Genomic DNA, 25,072 nt, shown 5'->3' with positions numbered 1-25,072 from the left:
GGTCCCTCCAGGAAGGGACCCAATGTAGTCAACTTGTGACAAAGTAGCCAGTTGTTCTCCTTGAGTAATAGTGTGATTTGGGGGCTCAGCATTGGGGTCTGAGTTGCTGACACGTTGGATGTTTATGCACGAGTAGCTAGATCAGCCCTGGAAAGTTGGAGTCCTGCTTTTGGACCCAACTTCCAGCTTCATCTGCGACACTCTGGTCACTCCACTTATGTACCTGTATTAGTTTCTTAGGGCTGTCCTAACAAAGGACCACAAATTCGGTTGTTTAAGTCACAGTTCTAGAGGCTACAAGTCTCAGATCAAGGTGACAGCAGGCTTGGTTCCTTCTGAGGGCTGTGCAGGAAAATATGTTCCATGCTTCTTCCCTAGCTTCTGGTGGTTTGCTGGCAATCTCTGGTATTCCTTGGCTTCTGCTGCATCACCCTGGTCTCTGTTTTTATCTTCACATGGCATTCTCTATGTGTATCTCTGTCTTCACATGGCGTCTGCTTATAAGGACACCAGTCATTTACACAGGGTCCAACCTGCTCCAGTGATGTCATCCTAACTAATTCCATCTACAACCACCCTATTTCCAAATAAGGTCACATTTTGCGGTATTAGGGGTTAGGACTTCAACATACGAATTTCGGGGGGCATAAACTACAACCCATACAATGTCCATCATGCTGGTCCACGGTGGCTGGTAATGACAACTGCATGAGTCATTTTGTCTACTTGATTGTGTAGTGCCTCTTCCATGGTGGATTCAAGATGTGATACAAAAATTTTCACACTTCATGCCCACTCATATTCACCCATGACTCCACCCCAGACCTTGTCTATGATCTTCCGGTCCTTTTCCTTACGGTCCCCTACCAGAATGCCAGGCCATTGACACCAGCCCAAGAATCTCTCTATATATTCTTAGTTCAGTCTGCTTCTCCTATACACAAAGCAGATGACCAGGGATAATGCTTCCAACTTCACCCATCAGGAAGATTTTCCCTCTCTGCTGTTTTTCAAAGCCTCAAGAATGTGACTATAATGCAGCCACCATACAATTTTGGTTTGAACCCACATACTGAGCTGACTTATCCATAAATCAAAGTCACCTTTACCCCTCCTCCTCCTTCAGCTGGTCATGGTTATTAGTGCAGCTGTGGTGGGTGACATAGGGGTCTGGGCTACCTGGTCCTGCAGCTTACAAGTGTCCCAATTGCACTTATGGAGCTCCATCTACGATGTACCATTACCATCTTACAATAGATGCTGCTCTGTCTGTCTGAACCAACCCAGCCCATAACAGGCAGTCCTGGACACTTGGTTACTTGGTATCCTATGGTTAAATGTTCTATCTCCACCGAGGCCCAGTATCACACTAGTAGTTGGTTCTTATAATGTGTATAATTCTCTGCTGCAGAGTCCCAGGGGCTGTATTGTGATTTTTTTCCGCTGGTGCTTGCAATAAGTACTGGACAGAAGTTTACTTCTCACAGTTCTGGAGCCTAGAGGTCCACGATCAAGGTATCAACAGGTTTGGTTTATTCCGAGGCCTCTCTCCTTGGCTTGTAGATGACCACCTTCTCGCTATGTCCTCACATGGCCCTTCCTCTGTACACACATGCCGCTGGTGTCTCTTTGTCTCCAAATTTCTTCTTAGAAGGACACCAATCAGGTTGGATTACCATTCACCCTAACAAATTCATTTTTAACTTAATTGCCTCTTCAAAGAAACTATTTCAAAATAGTCACATTCTGAGGTGTTGGGGGTTTAGGACTTCAACATATAAATTTTGGGGAGGGCACGATTCAGCCCATAACAACATGCAAGAGATTCATTAGGGGAAATATCTGTGAAAGATAAAAGGGAGAGAGTAGGAGAAGGTGGGAGAATCTGCAAACTGTGATACAGGTCTGAGGCCTATGAAGGAGGGAAAAGAAAAGGTTAAGTAGACGGTGTCTCAGACTGTAGCACAGGTCTAAGAAAGTTTCAGCTAAGCTGACGGGTCGTCCTCAAGCCAAAGCTGCCCTTTTGAGGAGTCCCAATCATTGCAGCAATGAAGCTGCAATATACTTAGTCATTGGCCAGGATTGGCCAATTATTATTTCTTGAGGGGCTTGCAAGAGTCAAAGCTAGTTAAACCTTCCAATATCCTTGGCTAAAAACCTTTGCTTATTTTAAAATATTCTTACAAAATGACTGAAGTAAAAAAATCATATACAAGGTGAAGCAGCCAAATCTAACATGTTTTTATGAAAATAACAAATTGTAGCTGCTAAAGACTAATGGACAGTTGGATTTGGGGGACACAATATTTAGGAAGAGCAAAGGGACCAAGTTAGACTGATCTGCAATCACTTATGAAATTCTCCACGTAAGTATATTTTCTGCCAATTGCCCAGGAGTGTCTGAAAAAAAGTGACCATATATGACATTTGCTAACAAATTTGAATATTTCCAATATTTGTTGGAATATTAACTTTACCAAACTACTTCATTTACTTCCAGTGGAATCGTGAGGCTTCTAATCTATGGACAGGAAAATATCACATTTTATTGTAATACAATTTAGACCTCTGTGTTTCATCTGTAAAATAATTACAGCAGCTTTCAGTTAGGGGATTATTTTCCTTTTTCTGGCAAAAAATGTGCAAAAAGTACCAAAATATCTGAAAGTTCTCATTCTGTGGGTGTAGAACTTTCATTAATGTCCAAATGATCGGTATTTCTTCAGGAACAAACAGTTTTTATCTCTCAGTATTTCATCTAAAAAGGCTGTGATCAACAAACTTTTTTTTTAAACCCACAAGGAAATTAAAAAAAAAATACTAGTTTTAAATTTTAAGAGGAGCAATTTGAAATACTGAATTTTCTACTTACTCTTAATTCTCCAAGTGACACATATATTAATCTCAATGTGGCCAGTATGTTCATAACAATCAAGAAATACTTGTCTATTTACTCAACAATTATTTCTACAGCATCTACTATATGCCAGTTTCTAGGCTGAGTAAAACATAGCACTGGTCTTCAAAGAACTCACATTTCAATTACTTTCCTTTTAAAAAAATTATTTATTTTTTTGCAGCAAAATAGAAAACAAACCATTTTACCATTTTTAAGCATGCAGTTCAGTGGTATTATATACATTCACACTGTTGTGCAACCATCACCACAATCCATCTCCAGAACTTTTTTGTCATTCTATACTGAGATTTTGTACCCATTAAACAATAATTCCCCAATCCCCTCTTCCCCTGCCCCAGGCAATCACTATTCTACTTTTTGTCTCTATGAATCTGACTATTCTGGGTACCTCATGTAAGTATCATCATACAATATTTGTCATTTTGTGTCTGGCTTATTTCACTTAGCATAATGCCTTCAAGCTTCATCCAAGTTGTAGCATGTATCAGAATTTCATTCCTTTTTAAGGCTGAATAATATTCTACTGTATGTACACATGTACCACACTTTCAATTTTTGGGGTTTATAACTGATGACTGAATATGGGCTTATATTCAATTATTTTTTAAAATAGCTAATCTCTCGTTTTATTTCTTTCAAAGAGATAGATACCACAAGGCTTTTAGAATGACTTTTTTTATGGTAGTGTCTATAGTAGCTGCCCGGATGCCAGTTCCCTGCTTTTGCTGCCATTACCCAAAGTACCAGGTTCTGTCTTTTATGGTTATAGTCTTAGAAACAATTCCTGACCCTTTTCTTCTGTATTTCTCGTTATGAGTCATCAGTTATACACAGTTATACACACTTTCAGGTGTCTTATATTTATACGTTAGGCAATTACAGGTACATAAAGAATTCAGTTTGGGGTCAGTTCTTACCGGTTTCTTTATTCAGGTCGTGTCTCCACTCTACCCTGGCTATTCTGCCACTGTTTATTTTGCTCCAGGACCCATATGCCTAACTCTCCAAGATGGTTATATACCTTTCTTAGTGTCTGAATCTAGCGGAGGTGGGGGCGATGCTGATAAAATTACCTTGACCATGCAGAAACTTGAAGACTTTCCGACAAACCAAAACTCACCAACTTTTCTCAACAGCCACGGTAGGGGAGGGTTAGGAAGCAAATGGGCTCGCTCACGGCGCCCACTCAAGACTCCCGGTGAGGCACCCCATCACCGCCCAAGGCTAGTTCTGGAGCCCTCCACACGGCACCTCGCAGGAGACTGCACCCGAGCCGGAAGACCGGTGAATCCCGCGAAAGGCTGGGCGGCTGGAGACCATGGAGAAAATGGAGCCAACGTGCTCCGGCGGGGGGACCTGTCACATCAGGGTTCACCCTGCCCAACCGTCCGTACAAATTTTCAGTTGCCAATCTTGGGGCAGGTTCATACCTTCTCTAAAACAGGAACTCTCACCGCACAACTTTGATTCCCAGCGCCACCAGCAACCACCTGCAATTTAAAGCGGAAGAATGACCCCTGTCCCGCCCTCCCTTGACCAACCGAAGCCGGGAGGGGAAGCCCGTTGGCCCAATCACCTTGGCTAGAATTACGACCAACCAATAGGAGGCAGGCACAGGAGGGCGGGCTGAAGAGGTCGTGGGCGCACGCGCAGTTGGGAGCAGGGTCTCGGTTCTGTGGCGGTGTGGGTGAGTTGGGTTCCAGTACACTCGTGTTACCTCTCAAAATCCCCGCGTAGCCGCTGCCGCCTTTTCCTGCCCTCGCCATGTTCCTCACCCGGTCTGAGTACGACAGGTATGTGCGGTGGGGGGAAATGGAGTTGGGGTTATGGGTGGGCTGGCCCGGGGCCCAGCTCCGGCCTGGGTTCTGCCGTGTCATGGGGCTCCCCAGGTACCCGAGTCTGGCCCGGCCTGGGGGCTCTCTTGCCTTCCGAGCCCCCGCCCGCTGTGATTCCCCAAACTAGACTCGCGCCGATCGGCCACACTTGTGCTACCGCTGAGTCACTGCTGGGTCCTAAATCGGTGCGGAAGCGAGAAGCTGCACTTCGTGCTTCGGCTAGAAGACCGAGGGGCAGGGACTGCGACCTTTAACCGGGAGAAGGCCGGGGGTTACCCCCTTCCCTGTTCATCTTTTCGTACCGCCTTTTTTAAAAAATGTAAACGTGCTGCCTGGAAGAAAAAGCAACTAGAGAGTGTTTAATGGGTTTGATCAATCAGCTCCCTTCTCTTTCTGGAACAACTTCATTTTCCATTTCTTAGTGGTGAGAACAGGACAGCCTTTGCTTTGATTGAGATGCGCTAGTAGGGCGTGCTAGGATGTCTAGTTTCAGCAAAAGCGCGAAGGCGCTCTCAGCTATGCCCAGATAGAGCGTCTGGAGTCTGATTTTATAGGAACTGGCATTTAGAGTGGTTCCCAAAAGTTTTCTTTCTCATCATGCTGATTCCACTATAGACCGAGGCTTTTTTTTTTTTTTTTTTGAAGTTTTAAAGAGTTTAAAGTAAGTCCATTTAAAGTGTGTTGGAAGCCAGATGTTTTTGAAATCAAGGTTGTGAGATTGTTGTATTTACTTAAAAAGACTTTCAGAGCTTAGAAATGTTAATATTAAATTGCACATATTTATACTGTAGACATTTTAACTTTCAGTTTCTGTTTTGATCAGTTATTAAGTTTCTGTGGGGTTTTTTTTTAATAAGCCAGGAAAGGCAGATGTTTTCTTTGTACTAGGTGGCTTGAGAAGCTTCATTTCTTGTCAAGTATAGTTTGACCCCGTCAAAAGTTTTTATTCCCTGGAACTACCACTTTTTTTTTTTTATCCTTTTACTGACTCATAGAAGATGTATGTGAAGTTTTAAAACTGACATCTTTTCCTACTGTGCTATAAAATGACTTTGTTTCCCACTGTGCTATAAAATGACTTTGTTAGTCAATATTAAGCTGCTAGAGCACTGAAGAAAATCATCTTTGGGTGATATACCTTGAGTTAGGGTGTGCATGATGGAAATTGTTAGCCTTATCAGAAAGCCTTTATTAAGGTTTTGTGATCATTTACTTAACATCCTTATTGCTGCATTGTGCTATTCATTTTTGTATCTTCCCAAGAAGGCCTAAAATACAGCTTTTTTTATTCAAAACTAGCTAATGTACTTAAGTGTTTACTGTGTACAAAAACTGTTCAAGTTGCTGGTCATACAGCAGTGAACAAAATCAAGATCCTTGCTCTCATATGGGAGACTGTTTTAAAGAGCTATTTACAAAAGTAAGTACAGTATGAATCAAATGTATTCATGTCAGAGAAATTCACATCAACAATTGTGATGAGAGAAGACTATGTTCAATATTAAAGGATCATGGAAAATTTCACAAAGGAGCTGATATTTAAACTTGAGTCTTGAGAAAGCAGGATTTTAATGAATGTGGACAGTGAGAGTCAATATTTGAGGCAGAGAATATAGGATGAACAGAGGGGCAGTGGGAGAGCACAGTGCATGATTGGGAAATTCCCGTCTGTCTGGCACATATAATACATGTGTGGAAATAGTGGGAGATATGGGAAAAACAGGATGATGCTAGATATTGAATGGTTTTTAATATTAGGTTAAGGAGTTTGGGTAACTGTGCCATTAATTTTCATTTTAAGAAGTTGCATAATCATACTTGTGTCTTATAGAGATTAATTGACTGGATTAGGGGAAAGCATGAGTCAATACCAGAAGGCTCTTAACAATAGGTGAAAGGTAATGAGGGCATTGAGAATGGAAGGAAGAGAGTGTTGAGTTACTGTGGAGGAGGAATTGATAAGAATGGATCAGACTCATATGGTTGATATGGAAGAAGATGGGGAGGAATGAGTCAGATCATTCAGAACTCTCTAGCTTTGGGAACTGGAGATTGGAGGTATTTTAAAATAAAAAAGAAGTGGGAATGGCAGGAGATGGAGCTGATTTTGTAAAAATGGCTGGATTTAAAGAGATATTTCAGATAGGAAAATTTTGGGAGTTTGGTGCTAATGGGATATCCAAGTGGATATGCTCAGATTTAAATTAATAAGGGAAGAGGTAAAACTGATAACAGAGATTTGGAAGTAAGAGTTAGTACTTGGCATAAATGAAATAAACCCTTGGAAAAGGTGAAATTTGAGAAGAGGGCCAAGAGCAGCAGAGTCCTGTATTAGGGAGGATGGAGTAATAACCTCACTAGGATGAAGTTCCTGAATTAGGGTGAAAATACTACATTCACACAGTACTTTGCACTTTACAAAGTTCTTTCATACTCTATACAGTTCAACTAATTGTCTTGTGTCAGAGGCAGGGTAGGCTGCTTTGGTATTTGTTTGTCCATTTGAGGGAATTAGCTAGTAAGTAGCGAAACTAGAACCTAATCCCAGCTCTTCTGTCCTCAGACTTTTCTCTCAGTGATTTAAAAAAACTTCCTTAGAGTCCTAAACTTCCTTTTAAATGATATTAGCTCTGGGGCAAGAGGAAGGCTTGGATGGTGGGATTCTCCTTTCACCCCAGATTTAGCCAGAACAATTCCCAGCAGTCCAGTGGAATAGTTGAAAGCTTGGGCTCTGTAGTTAGATTGCCTCAATTCTAATTCCAGCTCTGCCTCTTGTATGCTGAGTAACTTGGGCGAATTACTTAACCTTTGTGCTTCAACCTCCTCATCTGTAAAATAGTATCCACCTTAGACTCCTACTTCATAGGATTGTGTTGGAGAGTAAATGAGTTAAATCATTTAAAAGTTTATAACAGTGCCAGGCATATAGTAAATATGTAGTAAATGTCAACTTGTATTATTATCTGTTGTATATTTTGGGGATATGTATATATATATATATATATATATATATATATATATATATATAATTTCTTTTGAAAAAAGTTTTTGATAAAATAAATTAGAAAACACTGTACTATACTATATTATCTTACATGTTATAAAATCCCAGACTCCATAAACCAAGGATCATAAATAACTATTTTCATTCATTTGTTCAAATATTTAAAAAGTATCCATTGTGTGCTGGAAGCTTTTGTAGCTAAGACTGATTGATGCCTCTTCTCCATAGGGATTTCCAAGAGACTGGAACAAGGAAAGGTGGGGAGTGTTTTAGAGAGAAAAGCAGTCTGGCATGAAATTGGTGTAAATACGTATTGAGTGAATGAACTACTGTGTTTCCCCAAAAATAAGACCTAGCCAGACTATCAGCTCTAATGCGTCTTTGGAGCAAAAATGAATATAAGACCCGGTCTTATTTTAATATAAGACCAGGTATAATATATAATACAATACAATACGATACAATATAATACAATACCGGGTCTTATATATTATATTATATGTTGTACATTATATTATATATTATAATGTATATTATATTATAATTATATTATAATAATATAATATATAATGTATAAGACTCGGTTTTATATTAGTTTTTGCTCCAAAAGACGCATTAGACCTGATGGTCCAGCTAGGTCTTATTTTCGGGGAAACATGGTAGGTTACGCTTTTAGGAACTATACAAATCTCAGCCTGTTAAGATAAAAATACTAATTCATACAAATATATCTGTATCTGTGACTGACTTTTACTCAAAAGTAAGATATTAACATCAAATGCACGTAATGGGAAGAGGATAAGGATAAATGCATTTTCTTGGGAATTGCCTGATAGTTTTGCCACATGAGTTTACCAGAGGGATTCCAGATTGATTCATGATTGAGGCAGAAAGTCACTTGCTCTCATTTTGATCAGTTTGAAGACTTTCTGGCAGTGGGTAAAAGTGTTCTATACATAGGTTCCATTCCTTTGAAAAGCTGTTACTGTGTAAAAAAATAGCTACGATTGTTGTGGGCAAAGGAGAATCATGACAGCAGTACATCTTGCAGCCTTCCGAGCTAGACGTCAAGGAACTTGAGTTTAATGAATCTGTGCTTATTTTTTCTGACAATTTTTAATGCCTCTCTCTCTCTCTTTTTTTTTTTTTTTAATTATAGGGGTGTGAATACTTTTTCTCCTGAAGGAAGATTATTTCAAGTGGAATATGCCATTGAGGCTATCAAGGTATAGTATCAAGTGGCATAATTTTTGAAATTTCATGGCAACCTAACACTTTGCTAGAAGACCATTCAGAGTAAATGTGTGTTTTCTATCCCTTTAGAAAAATGTTCCTTTACCTCCCTTTAATCAACCACGATTAACCATTTTAATAACAATTTCAATCCCATTCCTAAGATCTATTTTGAAACTTCTTGAACAGAGAACTGTTGCATAATTATGTAAGTGGACTTTTCTCAGTGGATTGGGGGGATGTGTTTGTGTTTATAATCTTTTTGGCTATAAAGAGAAGGGTATAGAAGTCCAGAGTTAGCACCTGGGAGATATTTTTAACAAATCACCTGTATTCTTGTAGGTAAAATTGTGAATTTTTACTAGACACTGTCAGGACTGAATAAGAGGTGTGTTCTGTAATCTAGTAACAAAATCGAATAGTTCAAACCAATGTTAGAAAAATTGGTTAGAAAGTAAGCTAAGGTTAGTTATTAACTAGGATCTATATTTGTTAGGTTATGGATAATCTGAATTCCAGGCATCAGTATTTTTAAGGACTCCCCCAGTGACTAGTGTCTAGCAACGGTTGAGAATCACTGATCTAGTCTAACCCTTCACACTGTGCTCAGTCACCTCTATCTACATTCCCAAATTTCCTCTATTTGTATAGTTCTAGTGACAGAATAGTTCTCACTAGATAGCTGCTTCTGTTTTAAAACAATTCATAATGGTTTAGAAATTTTTCCTTGTATTGAATCAAAAGTCGAGCTTCCTGAAGTTTCCTTCAGTTGGCTTTAGTTTTGTCCTTGAACCACACAGGATGTTTAAACTACTTCCATAAGCTAGTTCCTCACATATTGAAGAGAGCTATTGTGTTTCCTTCTAAGCTACCTCTTCTGGAAAGTGTATTGGCGGAAATGGTTATATGAGAATCTTGAAAAGGGGAAGGGATTCTGAGTAGTTGAAAACGTACAAGTGAAGGTGGAAGCATTGTGGTAGATAGTGGAACAGAAGATGATGGGCCAGCTGCAAGTGCCATTTCTACTTTTGATCATCTCTGCTTTTATTAAAACCATACATTACTGTGAAGTATGGGGCTATCACAATTCCAAGCTGTGGCATTTATTTTGAGCCTCAGCTAAGACAGTAGTTCTGCAAGCCAACAATAATCCTCATTTTGGGGTTTTCTCCTTTAAGCTCCTTACTGCAAGTCATTTCCACGTTGCTTAGAGATAATGAGATGGTATCTAACCTGTAGCCAGGTTGGGCTAGGATAGAGATGGTGATGTGGCCCTCAAGGGATGTTTGAAAATTCAGGCTCTTGGGCATTTAAACAACCTGATTGTTGCCTTGGCAACTTAGGAATAGCCAATGAGAAAGCAACTTGATAATTGTAAGGATTTAGTAGTATGAAAGGAGCTGAAGAAATGAGTAAAAATGGCTGACAAGTAGTAATTATCACTAGGAAGTACCATATGGGGGGAATGGGTGAGATACAGCCATCAGAGGTAGGGGCAAAAGTGGCTTTAGAGTACGTTTCTTGGGGGAAAGAGTGGAACTCTGGCAGTGTCAAAATTATTGTATTAGATTGAGCATCTGGACATTGGTTGCTAGGCTAGCAAGTTATATTAAAGCAATATTTCAAAGAGTCCACTTACAATGGAGAGTCCCCTCTCCTCCCTTCTCCCTCTCCCCAGTTTCCGCCAAGGAGAGGGTGGGTGGAGTTTAGGCAGAATTGTATTATTGAAATATCTGGGGGTAAATGTAAGTATATAAAAGAAAACTCTCTAGATTTTAATATATTTTATAAGCTAGCCTGTCTCACACAGGCTAGCGTATATATTTTATATGTTAAGTGTGTGATGCATAATGATTCATGTAATTCTTTGGAATCCTTCATAGCAACAGGCTCCAGGAGTCTGTTGCTCACAGTGGCAGCCTTTGCTTTCCAGAATTAACTAAAGATAATGGTAACTCAGAGGAGAGAGCACGTGCTCTTGGAAAGGCTTTATGAAGGATGGGATGGATTTGGATAGGCAGAGGGAAGCTTGTCTTCCAGGGGAAATAGCATGAGCAGAGGTGAAAGGGTAGGGGATGATACGGCATGAGAAAATGGGTTGGACTGTGCCTGAGGGATTTTGTTGGAGAATAATCAGTAATCAAGTTGGAAGAGAAAGTGGGATTAGGTTTGGAGGGCTCTGGAAGCTTATTTGGAGTTCATGTTACAGGCAATATAGGGAGACACTAGTTCTTTACAGTGAAGAAGGATAATGAAAATAGAATTTTGTTAGATCAGTCAGGCCATAACATGAGAGATACATTGGGGGAAAGAAATCAAATAGGGAGACTTACGTAGGAGGCTGCTGAGGTAATAAGAATAACTAACCTTTGTCGCTCATTTATTATTCGCTAGGCACCATTTTAAGCATTTTGTTTACCCTTTGTTGAAGCATGTGTTTACTCTTCTTGATGTAGGTATTATTATTCTCCCCATTTTGTAGGCAAAGAAACAGGCATAGAGGGGTGGGTGACGAGGATGGTGGCATGGAGATGGAGAGATGAAATGAAGCTATATTGTGGACTGCTAGTGACCTCGAAAAATGAAGTTAATACTTTTATGTTGGTGGTGTGATCATCTTAGAGATGATCGTTTTCCAGGAATTTTTAAGACCTTATTGGATTTCCCCCTTAAAGCACAAAATTCTGTACATCAGTGCTCTTAGCTTCGACAGGAACAGTACTTCTTAAGGCGCTCCTCATTCTTTCTCCCTGTGTACTAGCTCTGACTGACTAAAGCATGTGCCTGTGAAGCTGTACAGAGATTCCTGGTGAGCGTGTGAGACATGCTAACTGTCACATGTTGCTCTTTAGCTTGGTTCCACAGCTATTGGAATCCAGACATCAGAGGGCGTGTGCCTCGCTGTGGAGAAGAGGATTACCTCCCCGCTCATGGAGCCGAGCAGCATTGAGAAAATCGTAGAGATTGATGCTCACATAGGTAAGAGCTTCTCCCGAGGATGTGGCTCAATAGTCTTCCATGTTCCCCGGGAGGGCCATTGGATGGACTTCGCCCGCTTAGCCGTCGCCTTCCAGGCAGTCGGCCAGGGTGACCACAGAGCAGTGGGAAGCAGTTGTAGGACTCACTCCCAGAAGTTCCTTTCTCCCTCACTTTAGACTTGGCAAATGTGACGGTTGTTGAAACACGTAAAGGTTGAATCATAGGCCAGCTCCCTATGATGGCTGCTGGGTCTTCAAGCGCAGGGGATTCTGGTGAAGCAGAAGATGGACGATCTTCAGAGGGACTAAGGCTCAGAGCATAGGAGTAACAGACTTTGGCCAGTCTATTCAGTCCTCTTCCTCTGTTTTCAGATACATCTTTTTACTCCCGGTCTCCTGCTATTTCCCACCCCGCCTCCTTTTTTCATCTTTGTTACCATTCCCCTGCCTTAGCTTCTGGCATCCTTGTAGTGAGTAGTTCTGCTTATTTATAGCATGGCATTTTACTTGGCTATCCAAATTTTCTTTATCTAGTCATCAAATTAATGAAACATTGGTAAAATAATCAACTGTTTGAGGGCATCAGAACCAAATGCTGTGGTGATTCTGGGAGCTTGACACTTCCCCTTTCATAGGTATAGAAACTGGGATTTTGTCTTTTAAGATGAGAATATTGTATCTACTTTATCTGAAGTCACCTATCTTATAGAGGTAGGTCAGTGTCACTTCATTTAACGAATTGAGAGCCTACTATGTGCCAGACATTCTGCTAGTCACCAGGGATGCAGAGAGGAATGAGACATAGTCCTTACCTTCTAAGAGCATACAGTCTAATCGTGGAAGTGAATGTGTAAATAAGTAAATGCAATTAAGTGATGTAAGTATGAAGAGAGGCTGTAGTACGGTATGCGCTCAGTAGGGGTTCAAAGTTGGAAATAATTAGCTTTCCTTGGGGTCAGTGGTAGTGGGGCTTTCAGAAAAGGATTCCGCAAAGGTGATGCTTGAGCTGAGTTGAATTGTAAAAGATAAGGAAGTATTTGCCAAGGGAACGAAAGTCTGGGTATCGCAGGGGAGAGCATTCCAGTCAGAGAGAATAGCAAAGCTTGGTGGTGTGAAATATAAAATACCGGCACAAGTAGTTTGGTACGACTGAGAGACGGAGTGCCGCAAGGAGTGACTCAGCAATCAGACAGTCCTGTTTACCACGCTCAAGAGCTTGAACTTGATGCTTTTGTACACAGGAAACGTTTTAAACATTGAGTAATGTGATCGGGTTAGGATTTTAGAAAGCCGATTTTGGTAAGAGTGTTGAAGGTAGAGTAAAGCGGCCTGAGACGAGGCAGGGAGACCAGGTAAGGAATTTGTTAAAATCCAAACAAAGAGATGATGCTGCTTTAAACAGGACTATGGCCAGAGGATGGAGAGGTAAGGACTGATGCCTGACAGAGGTGGTGGAAATGGGGAGCTGATTGGTTGTGAGGGCAAAGGAAGAAGATGGCGTCTAGAAGGGAAATAACTTGATTTGAGTCTGTGGTATATCCAAGTAGCGACATTAAGGGAGTCATTTGGCTTTGTAGGTCTGAGACATGGTAGTGAGATCCAGGCTGCAGGTTCAGATCTGAGTCATGGCATATAAAGTAACAGTCATAGCCTCGGCATCTTGGAACATTAGGCAAACTTCCCTCTAATGTAACTGGTTGGTTTGTGTTTGGTCAGGGAGGTAAAAAGGCTTTTGATTTTATTCTAAGGTCTTCCATCGTAGCTCACAGTGAGATGGTTATTTTTTTCCTTATTTTTCCTGTTGAATGTTGGTATTTGCTTAGTTTGAAAGTATCGTGGTCTACAAATTGTGCTAAAGGGATGCTTAAGAATGTAATACATGGAAATTCATGTTTGATTAGCTGTCCTTCTCTATCTTCTATCTTAATAGCTGGACTTCTGAGTCACTGTGGATGGTTTTTTACTTGTTCGTAATATAATCCTACTTTGTGTTCAGCGCAGATAATTTCCCATCTCAGCTCTTGGGTATATTGCTATGGGATTGCTGAATGGTGGCCATGGTTCCACTCCAGAATTTCTGTATTTCTTGAGTGGATGAAAGAGTTCTACAAGGATTTGGCCACTGGGTCACTGTTGCTTTTACATTGCAGGTTGTGCCATGAGTGGGCTAATTGCTGATGCTAAGACTTTAATTGATAAAGCCAGAGTGGAGACACAGGTAAAATAAAATTAGCATCATCTCTCCTTTTTACCATGATGCTTGAATTCCTTGTGATGTTATAGCTGCCTGGGCTGCACTACAGGTATCTGTGTTAATAGCAGATGTCGCTCTTAGGAGTGATTTGGGTAGAATCCCTAGTTACAACTTTCTGAGGCTTGGAATCTAGCCATCCAAACATTGTAGCCTTAAGGAAGCCCTGGTAAATAGCGCTGACAGTCTCTTGCTTCTTTTTGATTTGCCTTATGTAAACAAGCGTTGTGCTGCATTCTGTTCCCTAATTGACTTTCTATGGGAGCACCATGGTGGGAGGTAAACACAGCTAAAGGACATTTTCCTCCCAGCTGCCTTTGCTGCTGGGCTTGCAAATAACAGCTCTCCTGTGGTGAGTAATGATATGTACCAAGTGACAAATACTGGTCAGGAATACTGATTTTTTTATTTTTATTTTTTTATAACTGAGCACCTGCTGCGTGGAAATAGACTAGTAAGAAAAAAATATGTGATGGGTAAAAAATTTTGCACTCATTTGCAAATTTACTGCCAGTACTCATGTAAAAATAAGTCATTTAATTTAAACATCAAATGAATGATTCTAAGAGAGGGTCTTTGAGGGAAAGTGGCACTCAGCGATTTGCATTCATTTTTTGAAAAAAACTAAACTTGGTTCTGTGAGGGGTTAACTGTTTTTCAAGGGAGTAATCCTCCAGGCCATCATTGCTTAGAGTCCTTTTGATAAAAGTTTATTTCCAGAGCTATTTCTCTTCCTCTCATGTAGTCCCAAGCATTCGAGTTTAGTGTTAAGGAAAACACACTGGAGCTTAAACCTCCAGTTTCCAAGCACAGTTCACGGGTGTGTGTGCAGTGAGATGGTGGGCTGCTTTAGTGTCTTTCGTATTTGGAAGGTAGACCATGCTTTGCTCTTCTAGAACCACTGGTTCACCTACAATGAGACGATGACAGTGGAGAGTGTGACCCAGGCTGTGTCCAATCTGGCCCTACAATTTGGAGAAGAAGATGCAGACCCAGGTGCTATGGTGAGTGGGAAGCTGTATCAGGTTTTCTTGCTATTCTGTGGGCCCTAGGAATCTGTCCTCTGAACATGGTTCTCCCAGCCCCTCTCACCCCCGTTTCATAGCCATTATCTTAATACGTCTTGTTTTTTTATTTTAGTCTCGTCCCTTTGGAGTAGCACTGTTATTTGGAGGCGTTGATGAGAAAGGACCTCAGCTGTAAGAACTATTTTGCCATTTTTTCCTGCCTCTTTTTTGGGAGAATTATTTTAATTTGGGATGGGGACTGGTAGTTGAAATCAACTGAGATTGTGTTGTAGAGTTGTAAAAAGCAAAGGGTTCTTACTGTTAATTTCAGTGATTCTATGCGTTTATACAAAGAGATTTGGGGATTCTCTGAAGAACTCCCTTATTGGAACCAGTGCTACTTCTGGAAAGAACTAGAAGTAACTTTGTTTCTGTAGTCAGGATATGTTTTAGAGCTTTGCTTTGGAATTTTGATTTGATCTCTATCCTCAAATTCTGTGTCTAGGCATACACAAGTGCCATATTTATGTGTACTATACTATAACTACAACTGTAACTATACTTGTCTTCTAAATTCCTGAAGAAGCGATTAGTTTTCTTGAACACTTTTGAAAAGATCTGGTTTCTCCAGGCATAGAACATCTTTGGAATTTGTGCCTTAGTATTTCAGTGGAGTTTCCTGGCTGCAGGCCAAGCATTTACATTTTTTAGTGAGACGTTTATTACACAAAATGCCACCATTTTTACGCATTTTAATCCTCTTTTGGGGTTTTTGCAGGTTTCATATGGACCCATCTGGGACCTTTGTACAGTGTGATGCTCGAGCAATTGGCTCTGCTTCAGAGGGTGCTCAGAGCTCCTTGCAAGAAGTTTACCACAAGGTAATTAAGCATTCTCAAAAGTTTTATGCTGTTATTATTTTGAATAAAGGTGTAACAGACCTACAATAAAATATACACATCTTTAGAGTTTGGTGCTGTGGGCTTTGACAGTTGTACATCCGCTTGTAACTACCTAAAACAGGATATAGAACACTTCCATCACCTCCTAAAAAAGCTTCAGTCCGTCTCGTCTTCCCGCGCAATCACATTTACCACTACAGATGAGTTTTGTCTGTTCTTGTACTTTTTATAAATGAAATAATACAGTTTGTATTTTTGTCAGCCTTTTTTTGTTCAGCGTACTGTTTTTGAGATCCATTCCTGTTTTTGCACCAATAGTTTACTGCTGAGTGTTATACCATGGTATAGATGTACCACAATTTGTTTATCCTTTATCTTTATAGCTCTACTTAACAGTAGAGATTTATGCTTACTAATCTGGCTCTTGAAACAAGTGGGCACTTGGCACTTTTATCTGTGGGCTGGGAAGCCTTGATTTTGGGTGACTTGTGGTTGAAGGCTGCCATATTCATCATTCGGGTGGTTCATATAGGGATGCCTGCTCACATCAACCCCTAACAGGATTGATTTTACACGTGGAGAAAAATGAGGTATAAAACGGCGTAAAAAGAAGATTTGCTAAACCATTGGGCTACTTCGTACATCATTTGGTAGTGATTCTTCATAGGATATCACCATTATTATCTTGCTTCTAAATTAAAAGAAGATAACTAAAGAATCATAGACTTTCCCTCCTTCAAAGGTCACTTACCATATGAAAGTTGGTGACTTTGTTCTGATTCTAAATAAGACTTTTTTTCCCTCTGAATAAATGTATTCTACTTATTTACCATTTACTTGAATTCTGGAGATACTTGTAATGTACTCTACTTATTAAGATATTTAATAATATTTGCTAAATCATTTCTTCAGGGAGATACAGGGGAAATCTTTGAAGGAAGGAGGGATTATGTACAATTAATGGCTCCTCTTCTTACCCTCTATGTTTCAAGTCTATGACACTGAAAGAAGCCATCAAATCTTCACTCATCATCCTCAAACAAGTAATGGAGGAGAAGCTGAATGCAACTAACATAGAGGTATCTTTCTATTTTACTGTTTTTTATTCAGCTATAGCTCCCATTGCTGAAGATTGAATAGATAAGATAATCACATTTTTGTATGCTCGGTTTTTAAGTTACTGATAGCCTCTGAATAACCACCTTAGTGAAGTGGGAGTGGCAGAAGCCAGATTTCCATAGTTAAAGAATGAAAGGGAGGTGAGGACAAAACAAGAGTAGGCTGCTTTCTCAAAATGTTAGTGACAGCAGAAGGCAGCGTTAATGAAAAGGATTTTTGTCTTTAGGGATAGGAAAGACTTAAACATACTTTTATAGACTGAAAAGAAACTACCATGTTTCCCCGAAAACAAGGCCTAGCCAGACAATCAACTCTAATGCACCTTTTGGAGCCAAAATAATAAGACCCGGTCTTATTTTACTATAACGTAAGACCGGATCTTATATAATATAAAATATAAGACTGAGTCTTATATTAATTTTTGCTCCAAAAGACGCATCAGAGCTGATTGTCCGGCTAGGTCTGATTTTCGGGGAAACACAGTAGTGGAGAGAAAAATGTTGAAAGAAATACAGCAGAGGTTAGACACTGATGGCAAAGCTCTAGAAGAGGGAAGGCGTGGTACAAATGCAGGAATTGGTTTGGAAAAGTAGAACTCGTTTAGCGTTATAGTGAATACCCATTGTATGCCAGGTGCTGTGCTAGATGCCAGGGATACAGACACAGAAAATTCTATTCCCATTCAAGTTGTATACTGTGTAGTGTAGAGAACATACAGATAATGCAGCTTGGGGTGATAGTTCTATAATAGCAATAGGAATGGATTGTCACAGAACATAGAACTTATATTGGGGCATTAGGAAAGCCTACTGGAAGAGGTGATATCTGGAGAAAGGAAGAGAAGGGTATTCCAGGAAGCGGGAACTGCCACATGCAGAGGCTCAAAGATGTAAAATAACATTGTGCGTAAAAGGGAACTTGGGGGTTTTGTCTGAATGCTGGCGTGTAAGATGCACGTAAGACAGGGAGCTAGTAAGAGATGACGCTGGGGAAGCGTGGACTGGGTTCCGAATGCCCTTACGTAGGATGCTAAGAGTATGTAGGAGAAAAGGAGGCAATGATGAGTAAAGATAAGGTGGCTTTGGAGGTGAGTGGGGAGAGAGGTTCTGTATTTCTCTGGTGATTGTTAGATCACCTGCTGAGGGTGTGTGAATGCAACAGTGCAAGTAAGAGAATGGGAAATATTTGGAAAATTCCGATGGATAGGGAAAGGGAAGACGGACCAGGATGAGTGAAAGGATTGCTGGGCCACAGTAAAATACTAGCTGAGGCTGGAATCACAAAACAAATTGTAAAAAGTCAGGATCGTGACTACCCTTGGAGGCATAGCACGTGTGTATGTAGATTATATTTCAATTAAAAATTTTTAAGGCAACTGAGGCTGTAATCCCAAATCAGTAATTAAAGCAGTCATCACTTCCCAGGATATGTGTCAGCTGTATGCAGCATAGACTGAGAAAATGCATGTTTGGGTTGGTCCCTGGCGGAGGATTGACCCGTTGGTTATGGGCAGAAGAGTGGAGAGACTGGAGGGCGGTGTTGGTGATTGTCTCACCCGCGGGGCCAGGTTCCACAGGCTGCAGTGCAAGGGCCAGAATCGGATTCCAAAACAACAGGCTGACCTAAGGAAGGTCTGAGGCGAGTTGGAGAGAGGATTGGGGATGAGGAGCAGGGGATTTGGAATGGAAATGGAAAAACTTACTTCTTAAATAAGTTGCTTTTTTCCCCCTTCTTAGCAATCTAAAAATACTTCCCTTGCCAATCTGAGACCATGAGATACAACATATGCAGTGATAGCCCCATCTGACTCTTAGGAGGGATTTTTGTCAGTTCCTTTGATACTGGATGAGATAGGGGCTTGGCATTGCTGCCACGAGCTCCTCGTTACCTCACGAAGTAATTCAAGTGTAGCTCTTGATTTCACTATGAATGTTTTAAGGCCTGCTTGGTTCATCTGAAACTGCAAAGATAGGCTCTTTCAATTTCACTGCATCTACAGTGCTGCTTTGAAAAGAGGGGTATCTCATCCGTGCTCCACCACCAGCTGCATTAATGCCCGACTAGTTTTTCTGCGCATTAAAAAAGGGCACTTCGGGCCGGCCAGGTGGCTCAGGCGGTTAGAGCTCCGTGCTCCTAACTCCGAAGGCTGCCTGTTCGATTCCCACATGGGCCAGTGGGCTCTCAACCACAAGGTTGCCAGTTCAATTCCTCGATTCCCACAAGGGATGGTGGGCAGCGCCCCCGCAACTAAGATTGAACACGGCACCTTGAACTGAGCTGCCTCCTGGATGGCTCGGTTGGAGCGCGGGCTCTCAACCACAAGGTTGCCGGTTAGACTCCCGCAAGGGATAGTGGGCTGTGCTCCCTGCAACTAGCAACAGCAACTGGACCTGGAGTTGAGCTGCGCCCTCCACAACTAAGACTGAAAGGACAACAACTTGACTTGGAAAAAAAGTCCTGGAAGTACACACTGTTCCCCCAATAAAGTCCTGTTCCCCTTCCCCCAATAAAATCTTTAAAAAAAAAAAAAAGGGCACTTCACTTGTCCAAGACTGTTTAGTCACCAATACTTTACCTCATGGTTTCCAAACCTGACTGTTCATCAGTCCTTGGAAATGAGGCCTGGCATCTGTGTTTTTGAAATGTCCTTGGATGAGTCTGATGGTCAGCGTCAGCAGATCAGGCATTAGGGAGCCACTGCTATAGAGCCCACCGTCCTCCATCTCTTTTAGGACCCTTCTCCATCATTTGTCCCTTGGATCACCAGCTTCTCCTTTACAGCTGCTTCCCCTCAAAACAGGAAAATTTCCAAGTTGCATCTTTCTTGAGAAAAACAAAAACAAAGCCTGCCTTTGTTAACCCCACCCTCTACTTAGTGTCCTGTCTTTGTTTAAAAAATCAACTTTGTTGGGGTATAATACACATCCTATAAAATGTATCCATTTTAAATATACAGTGAATTTAACCCCTCTGCCCACCACCACAGTCAAGATAATAAAGAACATTTCCACCATCCCCAAAAGTTCCCTCCTGTCCCTTTTTAATCACTCCTTCTTACTGATCTGCTTTTTGTTGCTATCAATTTGTTTTGCACGTTCTAGAATTTCATATAAGTGGATCGTGCAGCATGTACTCTATTGTGTCTGACGTCTTTCTCTCATCATAGTGATTCTGAGATTCATCCGTGTTGTGTGTATCTGTAGTCTGTGCATTTTGTTGCTGGGTGCTCTTCATTTCATCCTGGGTTTTAACCTTCATCGTTAGGTCTCTTACAAACACAATCTATATTTATTGTCTTCACTGCCTCACCTCATTTATTCCTCAATTACTACCATTTTTCTGTCCTTACTATTTCCGAGACTGCTCCTTGCTAAGATAACTCCTGTTTGTCAGGGTTCGTGGTCACTTTTTAGACCTGTTATTTGACCTTTCTGAAGCAGACACCTCAAATTTTTTGACAATTGTAAAACTAAATTTATCTTTTCCTGAAAACCATTTTTTTTCTTTCTTTAATTTTATTGGGTAACAGTGTGTTTTTTCCAGGACCCATCAGCTCCAAGTCAAGTCGTTGTCCTAGTTGTGGAGGGCGCAGCTCACTGGCCCATGGGGGAATCGAACTGGCAACCTTGTTGTTCAGAGCTCACGCTCTAACCAACTGAGCTAACGGGCCACCCCCTGAAAACCATTTTCTTTTCCTATATTTCTAATTCTGGTTGATGACATAACCAGTGAACCTGTCAGTCACAGCAGAACTCGGGAAGAGTTCACTTTCCCTTCACTAATTTGTGCCTTTGCCTCCCTATAAATATCTCGTATCAGTGCCTCCTCTTCATCCCTACTTCCAGTACCTTCTTTTGTTCAGGTCCTCATTTCCTTCTGCCTCTAGCCTTGCCTGCCTCCATTTCATTCCATTTCACCCCATCGTGCTACTGAAGTAGATTTTCTGAATTTCCTATCTAATCTTGATTGTTCTCTTAAAAATTTCTTTTCTGGCTCCTGTCACAAGATAAAGTCCAACCTTCTTGTCATGACATGATAATTCACTACTTCTTAAGTCAGTCTTAATCAGTTAGGCACCTTGATAACACGCATTCTCCATGCAATTATTTCTTTTAATCCTCACAACAACCCTGTGAGATAGGTATTCCTATCTCCATATTACAGAGGAGAAAACAGGCTTTGAGAGGGTAGGACGCTGTCCAAAATAACAGAACTGGTAAATAGTAGAGTCAAGATTTGAACCCAGGTCTGATTTTTGGCTCCTGTCTCTCTATGAGCTTTGACCTCCTGCTCTCTCTCCATTTCATCTCATCCCACATGCAGCCTCTGCTCCAGCCATTCAGAATGACTTAGTTTTATAAATAAATCATCTTGTTTCATGATTTTATGCATATACACAGTCTGCCCTTTTGCTCCTCAACTGACCCATTCTTGCCACGCTTTAAAAGACATTGCTTCTCCTCAAAGCCTTCCTGGCCTCCCCCTAGATTACTTCTTGTGCCTCCACTCTATTGTAATGCTTACCTGACACTGAGTGCATTGGGTGTCCAGCACCAGTAGTGAATAAGAAGCTTTTTTCATCTTTGGATCCCTAGTGCCGGGCACAACTGTAATTAGTACATAGGTGCTTAATCATTAATTATTGATTGAATCAATGAAAGAAAATATCTTTTACCTGCTTCACAGAGGTTTATCGAAAGTAAAGTAAGATAAACAGAAGTATCTTTCATACTCGTTATGTAAATAAACTTACCATTATGCAAATACAAGGGGTTATTTTACTCATCTGATGATGAGTACCTTCCTGAAGGCAGGACTTGGTTTCAAGTCCTGTTAGTATTGGTTTGCAGCCTAGTTCTATAGGACTGTTGTAGCCAAGAGTTGGCGCAGTTTCTGGTTTTTAGCCCCTGTAATGGTTTGGGAGGAGAGCCTGTGAGCCATGATTGATCTGACCAAAAAATTCTGTAGGCCCTCACCCTCCTCTGGTTTATTGACCTTATTTGTCTCTCCTCATGTCCTTAAGAGAAGCAGAAATACCATTTACATATGTTAATTTCCTTGGAATAGAACTCATGGTCTGTATGGACATGAGTCAATTGTTTAACATGTATTTTGTAAATATATTTGGAGTCTTCTGACATTTCATGTAATTGGATAGATCTTTTGGGAGAATCCAGTGGAGACTGAAGGCTTTAAGGGAATGGTTTTTTTAGCCTGTTCCCAAACTAGATCTTCAGGTGTTTTAAGATACAGTCTTTTCTAAATTTCAGCTGTTGATGAGGCAGAGAATAATAGACACCATGTAACTGGATTATGCGAATTCTGGAAGTTTTCAAATGACCGTATTTTGCCACGTATAATGTGCACTTTGTTGCCCAAATTTGTGAGGGAAAAATAAGGATGTGCATTATACATGGGTAGTACTAATTCTGTATCTATATAAATGTTTTTAATTCTTTTATTTATGTTATGAGTTATGTAACTCTAGAAATCAATAACGATATCTGTATAATACCCTGGAATACGATAATCGATAATCGTTTTGTTGAACTTAGGACGAACTTGCAACAATGAAGAGTTCTTGGCTTTCTATGATGCGTAAATATCATAAATTTGTTACTCGTACATAAAATTTCTTGTATCTTTTACCTGTTCTTGTGTTTTATAATTATTTGTTACATAAAATTTCTTGTACCATAATATATTAAAAAATAAACGCTAAATTTCCATTGTAATACAAAAAACTACCTAAATGTAAACATAAAAATTTCAATTAAAAAATTAAAATGAAAGTTTTTTTTCCCTGAAAGTTTGGACAAAAAATGTGGGTGCCCATTATGCATGGGAGCACATTCAGTATACGTGGCAAAATACGGTATATTAAATATCAGTAATGAAGACTATTCAAAAAGCCCTACTATGTTTAATTTTAAAGTGAAAAAAAAAAAAAGACAACATGAAGCAATGACATTTAAAACAAATTAAACAGAAAAGCTTTTTAGGCAAATGTGAAGTGGCACCTGTTTCTCAGTATTGCCCCAAAACGTGAGACTGTTGTCAACAGAGATGATAGAAAACTCGGTAGTTTTACTTAAAGTTGGAACTAACCAGCTTCTGACCTTAGTGTTTTACTGCTTAAATAAAGAATAACATGGACCGCTGGTTATTACTAATAACCAGTCACAACTGATTTCCTGTCACTGGTAATGGAATCTTTTTAGTCCTTTTAAAAAACAAAACAGATTTTTGTTAAGTTGCCATATGAACAAATTAGAGAAAATACTACCAAACAAAAATAGTTAACAATTATGCGGTGCTTATTATGATGTTCTAGGCACTGTTCAAAAGCACTTTACGTATATTAACACATTTAATCATCAGAGCCACTCTTGAGTTGGGTGTTACCATTATCCCCATTTTACTGATGGAAATTAAGACACAGTGGCCATTAACCCGAGGTCACGCACACAAGCTCAACTTGCCAAGTGTGCAAATATGCTTATAATATATTTCTAAAGGAAATAATTTGCTACTTCTTTTGTGATCCCTGTTGAAGTAACTTCAAAAAGGAACAGTGACGGCAGGCATTTGGTTAACTATGATGTGATGGGTTAACCTCAAAATAGAAAATTTGGTCAATGAGAATTTTTATTTTGGAGTCAGAGCTATGTTGGGAACCTGCTGCCGGAAAGGATATCCCTGGGACAGCAGATCCCTTAGTTCTAGTGAACAGCTGCGTCATCAGCACACTTCTGCCTATGCTGGGGCTCGCAGCGGGCTAATCGAGCCCAGCTTATTGACCCTTCTCTGTTTTCTTTCCAGCTAGCCACTGTGCAGCCTGGCCGGAATTTCCACATGTTCACAAAGGAAGAACTTGAAGAGGTTATCAAGGACATTTAAAGACGTGTGATCCTCAGAGCTTCTGTGGGACAATTTCAGTTCTCCTAATTGCCCTTAACTTTTATTTCCAGCTCCTATTCCTTGGAAAAATCTCCATTATATGTGCATTTTTTTATGATGTCTGTACATAAAGACAGTTCTGAAATAAAGAAAAATTTAAAATATTTGTTAATAGACTATTCTAATGCAGTCTTTTATTCACAATGCCTATGTTAGAGGGCAAAAGGGCTGGAATAGTTGTATTCATATCCCTACCCTCTCAGAGTATCTATTCTAAAATTGTTTTAGCAGCTCGCTACAACAGAATCAACTACAGCATTACATTAGTCCCTGGGTATTGGCAATGAACTCAAACTAATCCAGCTCCTCCCAGTGGTTTAAGATATTAATACCACTGTAAACCTATTCCAGACCTATAGTTAATCTTCAGTAAATAGGCATTTTTCTGCTTTCCTTACATGAAAGAGATACTACTAATTAACCATCAAAAGAATATGTTTTATCAAATATATGGTGATGGAAGGAGAACTGACTCTGGGTGGTGAACACACAATGGGATTTATAGATGATGTAATACAGAATTGTACGCCTGAAATCTATGTAATTTTACTAACAATTGTCACCCCAATAAATTAAAAAAAAAAAAAACTCATTCAAAAATGGTCAAAGAAAGGACTTAAATAGACATTTCTTCAAAGAAAATATACAAATGGCCTAAAACTATATGAAAAGATGCTCAACATCACTAACCACTAGGGAAATGCAAACCAAAAGCACAATGAGATACTACTTCACACCCATTAGAATAGCTGTTATCAAAACAAAAAAAATGACTTGTGTTAACAAGGATGTGGAGAAAATGGAACCCTTATGCAAGGCTGGTAGAAATGTAAAAAGTGTAGCTTCTATGAAAAACAGTATAA

The 25,072-nt window shown here is 40.2% G+C and overlaps 2 protein-coding genes across 2 annotated transcripts in view; both read left to right on the top strand.

Annotated features, from left to right (window-relative positions):
• The first annotated feature begins 4,555 nt into the window (after window positions 1–4,555).
• PSMA5 (proteasome 20S subunit alpha 5) lies at window positions 4,556–24,313 on the top strand. Its single transcript, XM_019730508.2, has 9 exons — window positions 4,556–4,713; window positions 8,919–8,985; window positions 11,845–11,971; window positions 14,121–14,188; window positions 15,118–15,225; window positions 15,362–15,420; window positions 16,007–16,109; window positions 17,123–17,209; window positions 24,072–24,313. The coding sequence occupies exons 1-9, from the start codon at window positions 4,685–4,687 to the stop codon at window positions 24,147–24,149; spliced, it is 726 nt and encodes a 241-aa protein (XP_019586067.1). The 5' UTR covers window positions 4,556–4,684; the 3' UTR covers window positions 24,150–24,313.
• The window catches only part of PSRC1 (proline and serine rich coiled-coil 1), a 97,281-nt gene continuing 87,241 nt past the window's right edge, over window positions 15,033–25,072 (top strand). Inside the window, exon 1 of the mRNA XM_088799476.1 lies at window positions 15,033–15,042. The gene's annotated coding sequence lies outside the window, so the exon portion shown is untranslated. The remainder of the gene's footprint in view (window positions 15,043–25,072) is intronic.

This window comes from Rhinolophus sinicus, chromosome 7 (assembly GCF_057876585.1).
Source record: "Rhinolophus sinicus isolate RSI-liver-muscle chromosome 7, RSI-T2T, whole genome shotgun sequence".
Classification (NCBI taxonomy): Eukaryota; Metazoa; Chordata; class Mammalia; order Chiroptera; family Rhinolophidae; genus Rhinolophus; species Rhinolophus sinicus.
Note: the sequence above shows the minus strand (reverse complement) of the source record. Positions and strands in the feature narration are given on the sequence as shown.